General features: G+C 39.5%; 1 protein-coding gene across 2 annotated transcripts in view; it reads right to left on the bottom strand.

Annotated features, from left to right (window-relative positions):
* Window positions 1-2,410: 2,410 nt before the first annotated feature.
* LOC110449648 (TBC domain-containing protein kinase-like protein) overlaps window positions 2,411-15,406 on the bottom strand; it is a 28,023-nt gene continuing 15,027 nt past the window's right edge. For both annotated transcript variants that reach the window (XM_021496643.1, XM_021496651.1), the window contains exons 15-26: window positions 13,027-13,132; window positions 12,600-12,734; window positions 11,915-11,977; window positions 10,793-10,970; window positions 10,479-10,562; window positions 9,717-9,802; window positions 9,308-9,344; window positions 8,723-8,884; window positions 7,834-8,006; window positions 3,839-4,014; window positions 3,221-3,380; window positions 2,411-2,773 (exon numbers count right to left, since the gene is read on the bottom strand). In XM_021496643.1, coding sequence (XP_021352318.1) covers window positions 2,663-2,773; window positions 3,221-3,380; window positions 3,839-4,014; window positions 7,834-8,006; window positions 8,723-8,884; window positions 9,308-9,344; window positions 9,717-9,802; window positions 10,479-10,562; window positions 10,793-10,970; window positions 11,915-11,977; window positions 12,600-12,734; window positions 13,027-13,132 — 1,471 coding nt within the window. In that variant the 3' untranslated portion in view covers window positions 2,411-2,662. The remainder of the gene's footprint in view (window positions 2,774-3,220; window positions 3,381-3,838; window positions 4,015-7,833; window positions 8,007-8,722; window positions 8,885-9,307; window positions 9,345-9,716; window positions 9,803-10,478; window positions 10,563-10,792; window positions 10,971-11,914; window positions 11,978-12,599; window positions 12,735-13,026; window positions 13,133-15,406) is intronic.

Genomic DNA, 15,406 nt, shown 5'->3' with positions numbered 1-15,406 from the left:
TATAACAGGAAGTATAGGGAAACAACAGGAAGTATAGGGAAACAACAGGAAGTATAGAGACATTACAAGTAGTATAAGGAAACAATGGGAAGTATAGGGATATGACAGGAAATATAGGGACATTTCAAGTAGTATGGGGATATGACAGGAAGTATAGGGATATGACAGGAAGTATAGAGATATGACAAGTAGTATAGGGAAACAACAGGAAGTATAGGGATATGACAAGTAGTATAGGGAAACAACAGGAAGTATAGGGATATGACAGGAAGTATAGGGCCATAACAAGTAGTATAGGGAAACAACAGGAAGTAAAGGGATATGACAGGAAGTATAGGGCCATTACAAGTAGTATAGGGATATGACAGGAAGTATAGGGCCATTACAAGTAGTATAGGGCCATTACAAGTAGTATAGGGATATGACAGGAAGTATAGGGCCATTACAAGTAGTATAGGGATATGACAGGAAGTATAGGGCCATTACAAGTAGTATAGGGATATGACAGGAAGTATAGAGATATGACAGGAAGTATAGGGCCATTACAAGTAGTACAGGGAAACAATGTAGGAAGTACGGATCCCTAACTCTGTGAAAAATGGTTTATGACCATGAAGACACATATTATTATAAGACCATATACCACTTCCTGCGGACATATTTATTTTGAGGTCAAATGTAACGGGAAAGAAAACAGCTGGGATTTAAACCCGCTATTTTAGAAGTCTAACCACATGTGCTACCGTGTTGCTTGTGATTAATTCATCCTACACAAAGAAAAAAACCTCCTGTAACATAACCATAGAGGTGTATCTGTAACTTAACAATGTTCCATAATCATAAATAAGTACAGGAATTCATCATCACATTAGTACACACGTTTTGTCTATGTGCAATAAGAAACACTGAAACAGATACATGTATATTAATGTAACCTTACAGGGTTTTTGAGACAGATTTAAAGTAATTTACTGATGTTACGGCAAGGCCAGGTTATCTACTGACATAAGGGAAAGGCCAGGTAATCCACTGATGTTACGGCAAGGCCAGGTTATCTACTGACATAAGGGAAAGGCCAGGTTATCTACTGACGTTACAGCAATCTATTACCCCTACCAACAGAACAGTTGGAATAAAAAAGTTAGTTTTGTTATATTGCTGGTATAAATTCAATCTCCCAAGCTTTGTAACATAGTGACATATTTTCAATAAGATTCATCGCTTTGGAAATATGTGATATCAAAGTTTTACTTTCTTCACAAACAATGTACATATTAAACGTGTCGCTACATTTCAAGACCGACTAGTCCCTTTTTCAAGCTATGACTGAGTAGGCCATATGTTTTTTTTACCTCAACAATGATGTGATTGAATTGTATATTTTTTTTGTCACTCGACCCGAGACATTTCGCCTAACGATAGGGAGCGTATACACACAGCATCAGACAGGTTACAGGTGACAAATTTTATACATACATTGTTTGTGTATAAAGAAAAAACTATGATACAGACACAGTTCCAAAATGATGAATCCTACTGAAGATTCTCCCAAACTAAGGATTCAGAAAGCCACTGCCTACATTGTACTGATGGCTCAGCTGATCAGGGAACGGAGAGACATCACAAGCAGTGACACAGAGCAATATTACAGATCAGTCAGGCGGAACTGCTGTGATGATCACTGGAGATTTGGGTCATACAAATAACAAGAGGCCCATGGGCCTTAACGGTCACCTGAGTCTATAGTATTTATTTTTGTTGTTGAAATATGTACCAATTTGAGTAAAAAATAGTATAATGTTAACTTAACTTTGTCAGGACCATGAGCTGATCATTCCTAGACCAATTTTAAGTGAGATCGGCCTATTAGAACTTAGTAGCAAAATAGCGGCCATGGCAGCCAAATTGTATTTCTGATTGACCCGAAAAATAACAACACTTTGTCAGGACCATGAGGCGATCATTCCTACCAACTTTCAGTTCAATCGGTCCAGCAGAACTTGACTTTAAGTTTGAAATAGGTTTTCAAAATGGCGGCCGTGGCGGCCATATTGGATTTCTGATCGACCCGAAAAATAACAACACTTTGTCAGGACCATGAGGCGATCATTCCTACCAACTTTCAGTTCAATCGGTCCAGCAGAACTTGACTTTAAGTTTGAAATAGGTTTTCAAAATGGCGGCCGTGGCGGCCATATTGGATTTCTGATCGACCCGAAAAATAACAACACTTTGTCAGGACCATGAGGCGATCATTCCTACCAACTTTCAGTTCAATCGGCCCAGCAGAACTTGACTTTAAGTTTGAAATGTAAAATGTTAACGGACGACGGACGACGGACGACGGACGACGACGGACGAAAACGGATAGCAATAGGTCACTTGAGCTAAAGCTCAGGTGACCTAATAAAACTAGATTGTTGACCCTGAAAGTGTTGACACGTAATCAGGTTAATTGAGTCTGATGTAGCACATGCACCACCATACTATAATGCTACTGTCACTAGCTCCAGTAGCATATTAACACTGGACCAGCAGTGTGGGGCTCTTCAAACATTCAGTTTTTAACTTGGTCCCCAGGGGAAACCAGCTGATACCACAAAGGTAATATAATCATCTATATGTATCAAATGTCGGCTGAAAGTAGACCCGGGGCGATGTATCAGATGTCGGCTGGGGGCAGCATCAATAGACCCGTTTGTCGTAAGACGTCAATACCTTTATGGAGGACACAGACTTTAGAAATACCCAGGCGTATAATCTCATTTGCAAACTGAAACAGATATAAACATAAATGATTACATATTGATATGTGTGTGTACTCTCAATTTCGTAAGTCTGACAGTAGAACTTGGTTATGATAAACTTTATACGTTGTGGTGGGGATGAGATGGGACTTGCAGGGATATTGGCTCTGCCTATGATTTTCTGAGTGTGTGTAGGCGAGGGCTGGGATGCCGGTGAACAATCTGACAAAGCACCTCCTCCACTTCCTGAACACTTTCTTTCATACTATTTTTACTTTAACATGTACATTGTAATTCATATAATCTGGATGTATTCTTGAACATGAACCATACCATCCTGAAAGGGTTGGAAATTGTAGGTAATTATCAGATCACTTTGATGAGTTCGTGTGATTCCTAATTTGTTATCCTTCATGTTTACATGTTTACTGATGAACTAAGTAACTGTGTGATGACCAAGTGACAGGACTTACATTCACAGCATTTTTCCCTCTACTTCCAACAATGACCTTGACCTGTGGCCTGCTGGAGGTCAAGGTTGTGACGGCAGGGCAAGCATTGAGATCTCCTTCAGGTGAAAAAGCAGAATGGAATGGAATGTTGATACTCTTCTCCACTGTACCTTTATTGAATCTGAAGCTGAAGTAAGGAACTGTAATCACAGGATAATCAAATGTACAGCTCCAGCTAAAACAGTACTTAAATGTCTTCACTCAACGTAATAATATGTCCAAATTCACTTAACATACTAACTTTTAATTGTTATTATATTTCATTGCAGAGAGTCAAACTGATGGTCAATATCCTCACCCTTTTTTAAGTAGAATATTCAGGGATGGGGGGTTGTTAGAGGCAATCTTTAAGAGACCTCATAACTGATCAAATTGAGAAACAGTTTAGAGAAGTTGTGCCCTAACATTAATGCATTTCTATTTAAATAGTCCCATTATCTCTTTGTTACAACTCTGGAATCACGCTCATTAAAGTAGAATAGTAATGATTATCAACATGACATTATTTATAACCATTTAACAGTTCCCCATTCTGTGTCGATTAAAACTGAAAAAAGCATTTTCCATTTCAAAGGATACTCTTCCTCACTGCGAACATCTACCACCAACAACATGGGTTTGCTGTTCTGTTTGCGTTTGGTTGGACTTTTGCTGTGTGCAGGACCTGTCAATTCACCCAATTCAATCAGGTCCTCTGCAGAAATCCTTGGCACCTTTTCTCGCTTCAACTCCTCGATCGGTATTGGCTCCATAGACTAGGAATCAGATAGCAGAGTAGGTTACAAGGGAGGTAATGCTTGCTTACATCTTAGATTTGTTACTGTTATGGCAGAGTTTTGTTAATCGGGGCACCTTTGTTGACAAGAAAAGAAACTACATGTGAGATGACTTGGTTATTTAGACAATTATTTACAGAAAAAAGCTATTACTCCAGCTTGATTGTAGGACAAAAGGACCACCAGATTTGGGGTGACTGGATCAACAAGGCTGATAGTGGGACCACCAGATTTGGGGTGACTGATCAACAAGGCTGATAGAGGGACCACCAGATTTGGGGTGACTGGTTAACAAGGCTAATAGAGGGACCAACAGATTGGGGGTGACTGTATAACAAGGCTGATAGTGGGACCACCAGATTGAGGTGTGACTGGATCCACAAGGCTGATAGTGGGACCACCAGATTGAGGTGTGACTGGATCCACAAGGCTGATAGTGGGACCACCAGATTGGGGGTGACTGGATCCACAAGGCTTATAGTGGGACCACCAGATTTGGGGTGACTGATCAACAAGGCTGATAGTGGGACCACCAGATTGGGGGTGTCTGGATCAACAAGGCTGATAGAGGGACCACCAGATTTGGGGTGACTGGTTAACAAGGCTAATAGAGGGACCAACAGATTGGGGGTGACTGGATAACAAGGCTGATAGAGGGACCACCAGATTGGGGGTGACTGGATCAACAAGGCTGATAGAGGGACCAACAGATTGGGGGTGACTGTATAACAAGGCTGATAGTGGGACCACCAGATTGGGGGTGTCTGGATCAACAAGGCTGATAGAGGGACCACCAGATTGGGGATGACTGGATCAACAAGGCTGATAGTGGGACCAACAGATTGGGGATGACTGGATCAACAAGGCTGATAGTGGGACCACCAGATCAGGGTTGACTGGATCAACAAGGCTGATTGTGAGACCACCAGATTGAGAGTGACTGGATCAACAAGGCTGATAGTGGGACCACCAGATTGGGGGTGTCTGGATCAACAAGTCTGATAGGGGGACCACCAGATCAGGGTTGACTGGATCAACAAGTCTGATTGTGAGACCACCAGATTGAGAGTGACTGGATCAACAAGGCTTATAGTGGGACCACCAGATTGGGGGTGTCTGGACCAACAAGGCTGATAGAGGGACCAACAGATTGGGGGGGACTGGATAACAAGGCTGATAGAGGGACCACCAGATTGGGGGTGTCTAGATCAACAAGGCTGATAGAGGGACCACCAGATTGGGGGTGTCTGGATCAACAAGTCTGATAGAGGGACCACCAGATCAGGGTTGACTGGATCAACAAGGCTGATAGTGAGACCACCAGATTGAGAGTGACTGGAACAACAAGGCTGATAGTGGGACCAACAGCCTGGGGGTGACTGGATCAACAAGGCTGATAGTGGGACCACCAGATTGGGGGTGACTGGATCAACAAGGCTGATAGTGGGACCACCAGATTAGGGGTGACTGGATCCACAAGGCTGATAGTGAGACCACCAGATGGAGGGTGATTGGATCCACAAGGCTGATAGTGGGACCATCAGAATAAGGGTGACTGGATCTACAAGGCTGATAGTGAGACCACCATATTGGGGGGTGACTGGATCAACAAGGATGAAAGTGGGACCACCAGACTGGGGGTGATTGGATCCACAAGGCTGATAGTGGGACCACCAGATTGGGGGTGACTGGATCCACAAGGCTGATAGTGGGACCACCAGATTGAGGTGTCACTGGATCCACAAGGCTGATAGTGGAACCACCAGATTGGGGGTGACTTGATCCACAAGGCTGATAGTGGGACCATCAGAATAAGGGTGACTGGATCTACAAGGCTGATAGTGGGACCACCAGATTGAGGTGTGAATGGATCCACAAGGCTGATAGTGGAACCACCAGATTGGGGGTGACTTGATCCACAAGGCTGATAGTGGGACCATCAGAATAAGGGGGACTGGATCCACAAGGCTGATAGTGGGACCACCAGATTGAGGTGTGACTGATCCACAAGGCTGATAGTGGGACCACCAAATTTGGGGTGACTGGATCAACAAGGCTGAAAGTGGGACCACCAGATTGGGGGTGACTGGATCCACAAGGCTGATAGTGAGAACACCAGATTGAGGGTGACTGGATCAACAAGGCTGATAGAGGGACCACCAGACTGGGGATGACTGGATCAACAAGGCTGATAGTGGGACCACCAGATTGAGGTGTGACTGGATCCACAAGGCTGATAGTGAGAACACCAGATTGAGGGTGACTGGATCAACAAGGCTGATAGTGGGACCACCAGACTGGGGATGACTGGATCAACAAGGCTGATAGTGGGACCACCAGATTGAAGTGTGACTGGATCCACAAGGCTGATAGTGGGACCACCAGATTGAGGGTGACTGGATCAACAAGGCTGATAGTGGGACCCCCAGATTGAGGTGTGACTGGATCCACAAGGCTGATAGTGAGACCACCAGATTAGGGGTGACTGGATCCACAAGGCTGATAGTGGGACCACCAGATTAGTGGTGACTGGATCAACAAGGCTGATAGTGAGACCACCAGACTGGGGGTGACTGGATCAACAAGGCTGATAGTGAGACCACCAGATTGAGGGTGACTGGATCAACAAGGCTGATAGCGAGACCACCAGATTGGGGGTGACTGGATCCACAAGGCTTATAGTGGGACCACCTGATTGAGGTGTGACTGGATCAACAAGGCTGATAGTGAGACCACCAGATTGAGGGTGACTGGATCCACAAGGCTGATAGTGAGACCACCAGATTGAGGGTGACTGGATCCAAAAGGCTGATAGTGAGACCACCAGATTGAGGGTGACTGGAACAACAAGGCTGATAGAGGGACCACCAGATTGGGGGAGACTGGATCAACAAGGCTGATAGTGGGACCACCAGATTGAGGGGTGACTGGATTAAATACTAGAAAATGTCTGTAAGACATAAATGCCCCCACTGCACTGTATAACAAGGCTGATAGTGGGACCACCAGATTGAGGTGTGACTGGATTAAATACTAGAAAATGTCTGTAAGACATAAATGCCCCCACTGCCACAAGAAATTAGTTTCAGTGTTCTAAAAAAACGTTACAAACACTTTGATCTTGATACCCTGAAACATGCACACACACAAGGTACTACACTTAAAGTTGATAAGTTGATTTTAATATTCATATGTTTTTCTGTATGTTATTTCCATCCTGAAACACAATGATGCCAGAGGTACCTTTATATAAAGTTTGACCAAAATCTGTGAAAGTGTTTAAATTGAATCAGTTGATGATTTTCTATATATAGCAAGTGTGACCTTGGCCTTGACCTTGGATCCCTGAAACACAACGATGTCCGAAGTATACTCATAGTTGACCTTTGTATAAAGTTTGACCAAAATCTGTCAAAGAATAAAGTTGCTTAGTGTTTACATTGAATCGGGACGGGATGAACAAGGGCAACACTATATGCCCCCCCATTTTGTGGAGGGTTGTACCTTTGTATAAAGTTTGACCAAAATCTGTCAAAGAATGAAGTTGATTATAAGTGTTTACATTGAATCGGGACAGGACGCGATGGAACGGGTGTTTACATTGAATCGGGACGGGACGGGACGGGACGGACATGGACAACACTAAAATAAAGTAGAAGTTGCCATAAAGTAAACTGAGGGTTTTTAACCAATAACATCAGTTCACACTAACACTAAAGCCCTGTGAGTTTTAATTAGCTTACCAACACAAAGTTTTATATAAGTATAGTATATTACAAGTACTGAGTATGTCATTACCAGATCTGTAGAGGGCTGGTCATTATAGTCGCGTGAGTAATACGACAAGTTGGGGCGACTTTCCTCTTTCTGTGCTTTCTTGGGTGGTCGGGCATGCTGGCGGTAGGTGGCACTTTTTGGCGTGCTACAGAAAATCTTGATTGAGTCTTGGACACACCTCTGGATGTCGATCTCTGCATCAGAGGAGACACAATTTTAAAAAGGATAATTTTCAGGATACTCATATTCAGAAAGTTAATTGACAGTTTTTATTTATTCAATATGGGACTATCAATTTCATGATAACAAATGTAGAAAACAGATGTGTCTGGACATATGAATTTTACAGTATTTATAACAAAAGATACCATTTACCGGTAGCTCATTCACCTCTGAAATTTCATGATGAACTATTCCAACCTTTGAATTGGAAGAGTTCAAATGTGTCTTCAGGGGTGAATGAGTTAATGCTGTAATAGACATATCCACAACCTCAATGCATAAATCACAAAGACCTGTACCTATATAATACTTTATTATTTTACAACAATTATAAAACAAGATATTTCAACTCATATTAATTAATCATACTTGTTGGCCCAGATGTTAGCACGTATACAAAGGAGTCCTTAATGTGGGAGGAAACAGGAGTACCTGGAGAAAACCCATGTGGTCAGGCAGGGAATCAAACCCCAGCCGCCTTGTTGAAAGTCAAGTATGCTATGCGCTATCCCACCTAACCACCCTTCCTGATCTGTACCTTACCAGGCATAGGCAAAACCAAGAGCACACACTCATTAAGCCTTCATATTACAATGTACCTGCCATGTCTGAGAACACAAATACACCTATTTCATTTTTTTCTGATATGTCTTAGAAGGGGCAAATGTTTGAAGATCTGTATAGTTACCTGGCATATCTGAGAACAAGAGAATGCATTCATTGAAACCAAAGGAGAGTAGACGGTCACGGAACTGCTGCAAGATGGCTACTCCGATACACAACGGGAAGGAGGAGTTCCCCAGCAGTAGAGTGTCCCACAGGTGAACGATCTTATGAAGGGGGAACACATCTGTCAATGACAGGGAAGATAAAAGTATAACTGTGAAGGAATGCAGTTGTCAATGGAGTTTGGGATCAGGGTGTGAGAGTATGTGTGCATGATATCTGTTCTTTGATTCCTACTATTGTGTAAGATAAATATAGTAACACATCAGGTTTAAGTACATCCACTGCCTTTGGGTGAAATGAAATTGATAAATTCTTGTCTACCATCATTCATTGAGTTAATGTAATTACAGCAGGCACTGGTCTGTAACAGAAGATATACATGCAAAGCATTGCCTCTTATCCAATCTTACTATTTACAAATAAAATCAGTTTAAATGAAATATCAAATACAAAATTAAGTAAAGCCTGGGTCTATACTGTGTGATTATGTCTTCTTATTCCTGTCACTTAATTACAGCATCGAACATAACATCTTCCTACTTACGTGCATACATAGTCAGGAACCACGGGATGGCGTACAACTGTAATAAAACAACAGACATTAATGGTGCACCTCTCTCAGGATCAGTGACTTACAATGAGGGTGGTGGTATGGGGTGGTGGGTGTTTGTATGCCAATCAGTGACGCTCTTACAGGGACAAACTTACAACAGAGAAGTTTTTATCCTGACTCAGTGACAAACTTACTACAGAGAAGTTTTTATCCTCACTCAGTGACAAACTTACTACAGAAAAGTTTTTATCCTCACTCAGTGACAAACTTACAACAGAGAAGTTTTTATCCTCACTCAGTGGCAAACTTACAACAGAGAAGTTTTTATCCTCACTCAGTGACAAACTTACACAACAGACCAGATGGATATATAGCCTATCCAGTGATCATTAATACTTACATCTGGAATGAAACCGATTCCATCAAGATGATTGCCAAGCTCTGGGTCGTGGAATGCTATAAGGTGACTGAACACAGCTAGATATTCTGTAAATCAATGAAGATTCATGTGACTGAGTGTTCCTTGGTATATATTTTCCACTTAAAATCAATTAATTAATGACTAAATGTTATCTAGTACTTAATTTCAATTAATTAATGACTGTATGTTATCCACTTAAAATCGATCAATTAATGACTATAATTATGTTATCCACTTAATATCAATTAATTCATGACTATATGTTATCCACTTAATATCAATTAATTAATTAATATTTTATCCACTTAATATCAATTAATTAATGACTATATGTTATCCACTGAATATCAATTAATTAATGACTAAATAGTATCTACTTAAAATCAATTAATTAATGACTATATGTTATCCACTGAATATCAATTAATTAATGACTTAATAGTATCTACTTAATATCTATTAATCATTGACTAAATGTTATCTACTTAATACCTTTGCCTTCCTCATGTATTACCCTAAATGCTTTACATTATCTGGATTCAATAGCTCAAAGTCTGATTTGCTTTATAACTTAACACAAAATTTTAAACTAGTTTATTTTCCAAAAACATGATTACTTGTAAATTGTATATTGGTTGGTGAATATTGTCCCATCCCCATATGTGAAAATTCCTCTCATTATAGAATATAGAATATTTGAAATCTGAAAGTACTTCATTGATTACTGTTTACTGAACTTACCTTGGATAACCTGAGAGTTGTCTTTCAGAAATATTTTGTGTAGATATTTAGGAATGAAAGCTGTTAAACAGGCATATGCTAGGGCTGAAAGAAAAAGAATTATTATTTGAGTTTTATAGCATAATTCTAACAAGATACTGATAATTCACAATGAAGTATCACAGCATAATGTAATGTATAACCAAACAATGTAAGTCCAACCAAATTACATGTGCTTCTATAGACTGAAAAAATGATGAAAATTTGTACATAGCTAGTCCAGACATGCACATTTTTATTGATAGGTATGAGGGGAAATAATCCCTATTTTTTACCTTCATTTGTAAAGTTAAGGGCAAGAAATGGAGCACACAGGCTGTCCAGTCCCTGCCAGTACACATACTCGGGGTGGCTCACCACCCACGCCTTCAGTACACGCTTAAACTTAACATGTGCCGTCGGGGAGGACAGCAGCTCATGATATTGGTGGCACCGTGGGATGTCAACCTCAATCTGGGAAAATAAGGGGAGATAACTACATATTAGTAAAGACGACAGCCTTATGTCCTAACTGTACGAGGTGCAAAGCAATATTTGGGTTCTAATGGACTGCTGGGAACCAATAAAATACATGTATATGAGATAATAACAAGCTGCAGGTTCATACATGACCAATTATACATCGGTAACTTAAAGGAAAAAAGTTCAAATTAGTAAATAATTTATGATAAAGAAATAGTCATTCAGATTCCCTGCCAAGGGTGTGGCAGAATATATTACCAAACCATAGGCAACAAATGGCTGACTAGTTAGACCATGGTGTATGTGGGTTGGTTGGTTGACCAGTTGTTGTTGCCTTGCTATGGCTCGCCATTTAACTAGAAAGTCAAACCATGATATACTCTGGTTAAGTATCCAAATACATGGTTGTACAGCTATGGCTAGTCATGGCTTACCATGATAGTCAACCATGGTTGGTAAATTACAAGGATGTAGATCCCTGCCAAGTGGAACAATAGGGAGCTGCTAATATGTATGCAAGGATATGGATTAAGTGAAGCAAGACACAAACCCTAGATATAAATTTGTAGTATTTTTTTACAAGCGGTGATGCATATAAAGTTTCAGAAATTTATCTTTAACATATTTTGAGTAGTAGCCTGGAAACACTACCAGACAGTACTTGTTGGTATATACCCCCTGCCAACCTCGACATACCTGTCTATCAGGTATATCCCCCCTGCCCACCTTCACATACCTGTCTATCAGTTATATCCCCCCTGCCAACCTTGGCATACCTGTCTATCAGGGATATCCCCCCTGCCAACCTTGGCATACCTGTCTATCAGGGATATCCCCCTGCCAACCTTTACATACCTGTCTATCAGGGATATCCCCCCTGCCAACCGCGACATACCTGTCTATCAGGGATATCTCCCCTGCCAACCTTGACATACCTGTCTATCAGTGGGCGTAATTGTGTCTTTATCAATACTGTTGTACAAGCCTTCAATATCACCCTGAAAACAAAAGTCACAAAAGGTTAAGGTTAATACAAACAATTGTTTATCAAACAAGATGTGTTTATTTACGTCTGAATATGATGATTTGGATCATTGGACCAGTCCCTGTTTTATGTTAAGCTATCAACTAGCGATTCTACACAAGTAGTGATGCTGCTAAGTCTGGCAAGTAGAAGTACTGATATGCATATAACTTTAACACAAGTACAGTCCCCTTTTCTGAAATTTCAATTATAGTAAATACTAAATCATACTCTTCCCTCAGTTTGACGATAATTAAGTCGTTAAATGCACCAGAATATGACCAAACAAATGGTGGTGATGTATGACCAGTATTTTGCCTATGTTGTATTTTATTTTGACCTTTATGTATATGGGCCCCTGTACATGTGTTGCCTGGAGACACAAGATGTTCCATTACAGCAACTTTATTGTGCGAGTTCTAATTTATTAGCAAAAAGAAATGATCACTGACTTGTTTTATGCACTATCGTCCTGTATATTCAGTTCATACACACCACAAGCCTATACCTTCACCTTCAGAAGAGCCCCCAAAATCATCGATCCACCACAAAGACAGCTTCCAGCCTCACCTAATTAATAGATGGTATAAACCTACCTCCACCTCCAGGAGAGCTGCCCAGACAGGTGCCCTGACCAGCGGGGGGATGTCCACACGCGCCTCCTTCCAGATATGGGCTCTCTTGTAGGGGTAGGCTTTCAGCAGTCGCTCGTACAGAATAATCCGATGAAACTAAGAACAGTTGGAGGTAGTCATAGATACAGAATATATAGGTTTCACTATCAAAGTCAATCACAGTGTCAAGGTCACATAAAGCAAAATTGTGATTTACAATCAGTGTTTCGAAATTCTCTACATTTTTATATACTTGATGCAACTTTAACTTAAATTGGTTTGTTAAAGGTTATAGTATCTGTCCATCTTTTCATCATGGAAGACCTTACATCTGTTACTTGTTGTTTTAATCTGTACAAAGAATCACTAATACACATGTGAACATCATAAAAATCTGTAGTTGAAGTACCTGATATTCAACATCCTTCTCCTTGATAACCAGTGGCAGACTAGCTGTATTGGTCAGGTCAGAACTACTGGGGGACAGAGGCAGGCTACTGGTCATGCTGCTTTGTCTAGGGTACAGAAACAATAAAAAGGTCAAAACTAGTGATATCCCAGTTTGTTACCTAATATGCTGCACTGTATGTAGGTAATATGTTATGTATGTAGTGATATGTGTTATGTATGTAGTGATATGTTACATATTTAGTGATATGTGTTATGTATGTAGTGATATGTGTTACGTATGTAGTGATATGTTTTATGTATGTAGTGATATGTGTTACGTATGTAGTGATATGTAATATGTATGTAGTGATATGTGTTATGTATGTAGCGATATGTGTTACGTATGTAGTGATATGTGTTATGTATGTAGGGATATGTGTTACGTATGTAGTGATATGTGTTACGTATGTAGTGCTGTGTTATGTATGTAGTGATATGTGTTACGTCTGTAGTGATATGTGTTATGTATGTAGTGATATGTTACATATTTAGTGATATGTGTTATGTATGTAGTGATATGTATTATGTATGTAGTGAAATGTGTTATGTATGTAGTGATATGTGTTACGGATGTAGTGATATGTATTATGTATGTAGTGATATGTTTTATGTATGTAGTGATATGTGTTACGTATGTGGTGATATGTGTTATGTATGTAGTGATATGTGTTAGGTATGTAGTGATATGTGTTACGTATGTAGTGATATGTAATATGTATGTAGTGATATGTGTTATGTATGTAGGGATATGTGTTACGTATGTAGTGATATGTGTTACGTATGAAGTGATATGTGTTACGTATGTAGTGATATGTAATATGTATGTAGTGATATGTGTTATGTATGTAGAGATATGTGTTACGTATGAAGTGATATGTGTTACGTATGTAGTGATATGTAATATGTATGTAGTGATATGTGTTATGTATGTAGCGATATGTGTTACGTATGTAGTGATATGTGTTACGTATGTGGTGATATGTGTTATGTATGTAGTGATATGTGTTACGTATGTAGTGCTGTGTTATGTATGTAGTGATATGTGCTTGGGGCTCTCACTCATTTATGCAAGCATAATTTCATTCATTTGGCCATTAGAATTCAAGGGAATTCTTTTCCCCATTCAGATAATAATTATTCTTCGCTTTTATTAAGATCACACTATTATTGGATAATTTGGTATAAGATTGGTTTTTTGATAATGGTGCAATTTATAAGATACATGCAGGTGATATTACATTATGTTTCTAGTTTCTATTATGTAAAGATTAAATGGTGAGTAGCCCCAAAGAAGAGCCAAAGTGTAGATTTATTATACTTTCGAATCTAAATTTTAATAAACAAGTTCTAGAATTATTTCCGCTTTATCTTATATGTTGTGTATAAAATGGAAATTTTATTTAATTTGAGTTTATACACAACATGAATACAAGGCCCTTCCATCATGTCTTCAGTAATATAGATACTATAATGTGGGTCAGGGAGTAGGGGACATATAAACGTTCTGTATGAGATATATATATACAGATCTGTTACTATATTTAAGTAGAATATACACGTGACAAAATTGACCAATGAGAAGCAGGTACAAGCATTAGAGGAGAAATTGTTAGAGGCAGAAGACAGGAAGTTTTTCAGAGAGTTTGACAACTTATAAGTTTTACCCTCCCACCATCCCCAGGTCATCGCCTTACAGTATTTTGTTTTGTTTAAATGCCTGTGACAACTTCCGTTTTTTTTTGAATTTTTCTTATTATTTTGTTTCATGTATGGGAGCTTTTTGTTAGCAGAATTATCATCAGGTTGGTCTAAAATAATTGAAATCTATGTTTGTACATATATAAGGTTGTTATATTTCAGTGTTGACAAATGAATTTAGATATGGGCTACTCACCTGATAAGGTGGATGTTACACATAGGTAAGGAATTAATGTCAAATTGGGGTGGGTCACTTTTGCATATTATGTATTGACTATGAGTTTAGCAGATTATGTATTGACTATGCATCTACTATATATATATGTACTTATTCATTATGTTGAACATGTTGTGTAATTATTTGTTGTTTTGTCAATGCAGTTTTTATAGGTGTCATATTGAGTTTTATAATTTAAAATATTTATAACGTTTTGAGCCAGATTAGATGGTTTTAGTACATGTGAAGTACACATGTCCAGTTTTAATTATTCAGTCATGTATACCCTGTTTCAGGTTCTGATGATGATGCATATGTTAATAAGTACATGTTCAAGATATTTAGTGTTATACAATTACTTTATACTTAACCTGTTCCAGGTTATTTGGTGTTGTAAAGTTTCATATGTTACCCTGTTCCAGGG

Source organism: Mizuhopecten yessoensis, unplaced genomic scaffold, assembly GCF_002113885.1.
Source record: "Mizuhopecten yessoensis strain PY_sf001 unplaced genomic scaffold, ASM211388v2 scaffold477, whole genome shotgun sequence".
In the NCBI taxonomy this organism is placed as follows: domain Eukaryota; kingdom Metazoa; phylum Mollusca; class Bivalvia; order Pectinida; family Pectinidae; genus Mizuhopecten; species Mizuhopecten yessoensis.
This window is presented reverse-complemented; position numbering and strand designations above follow the sequence as displayed.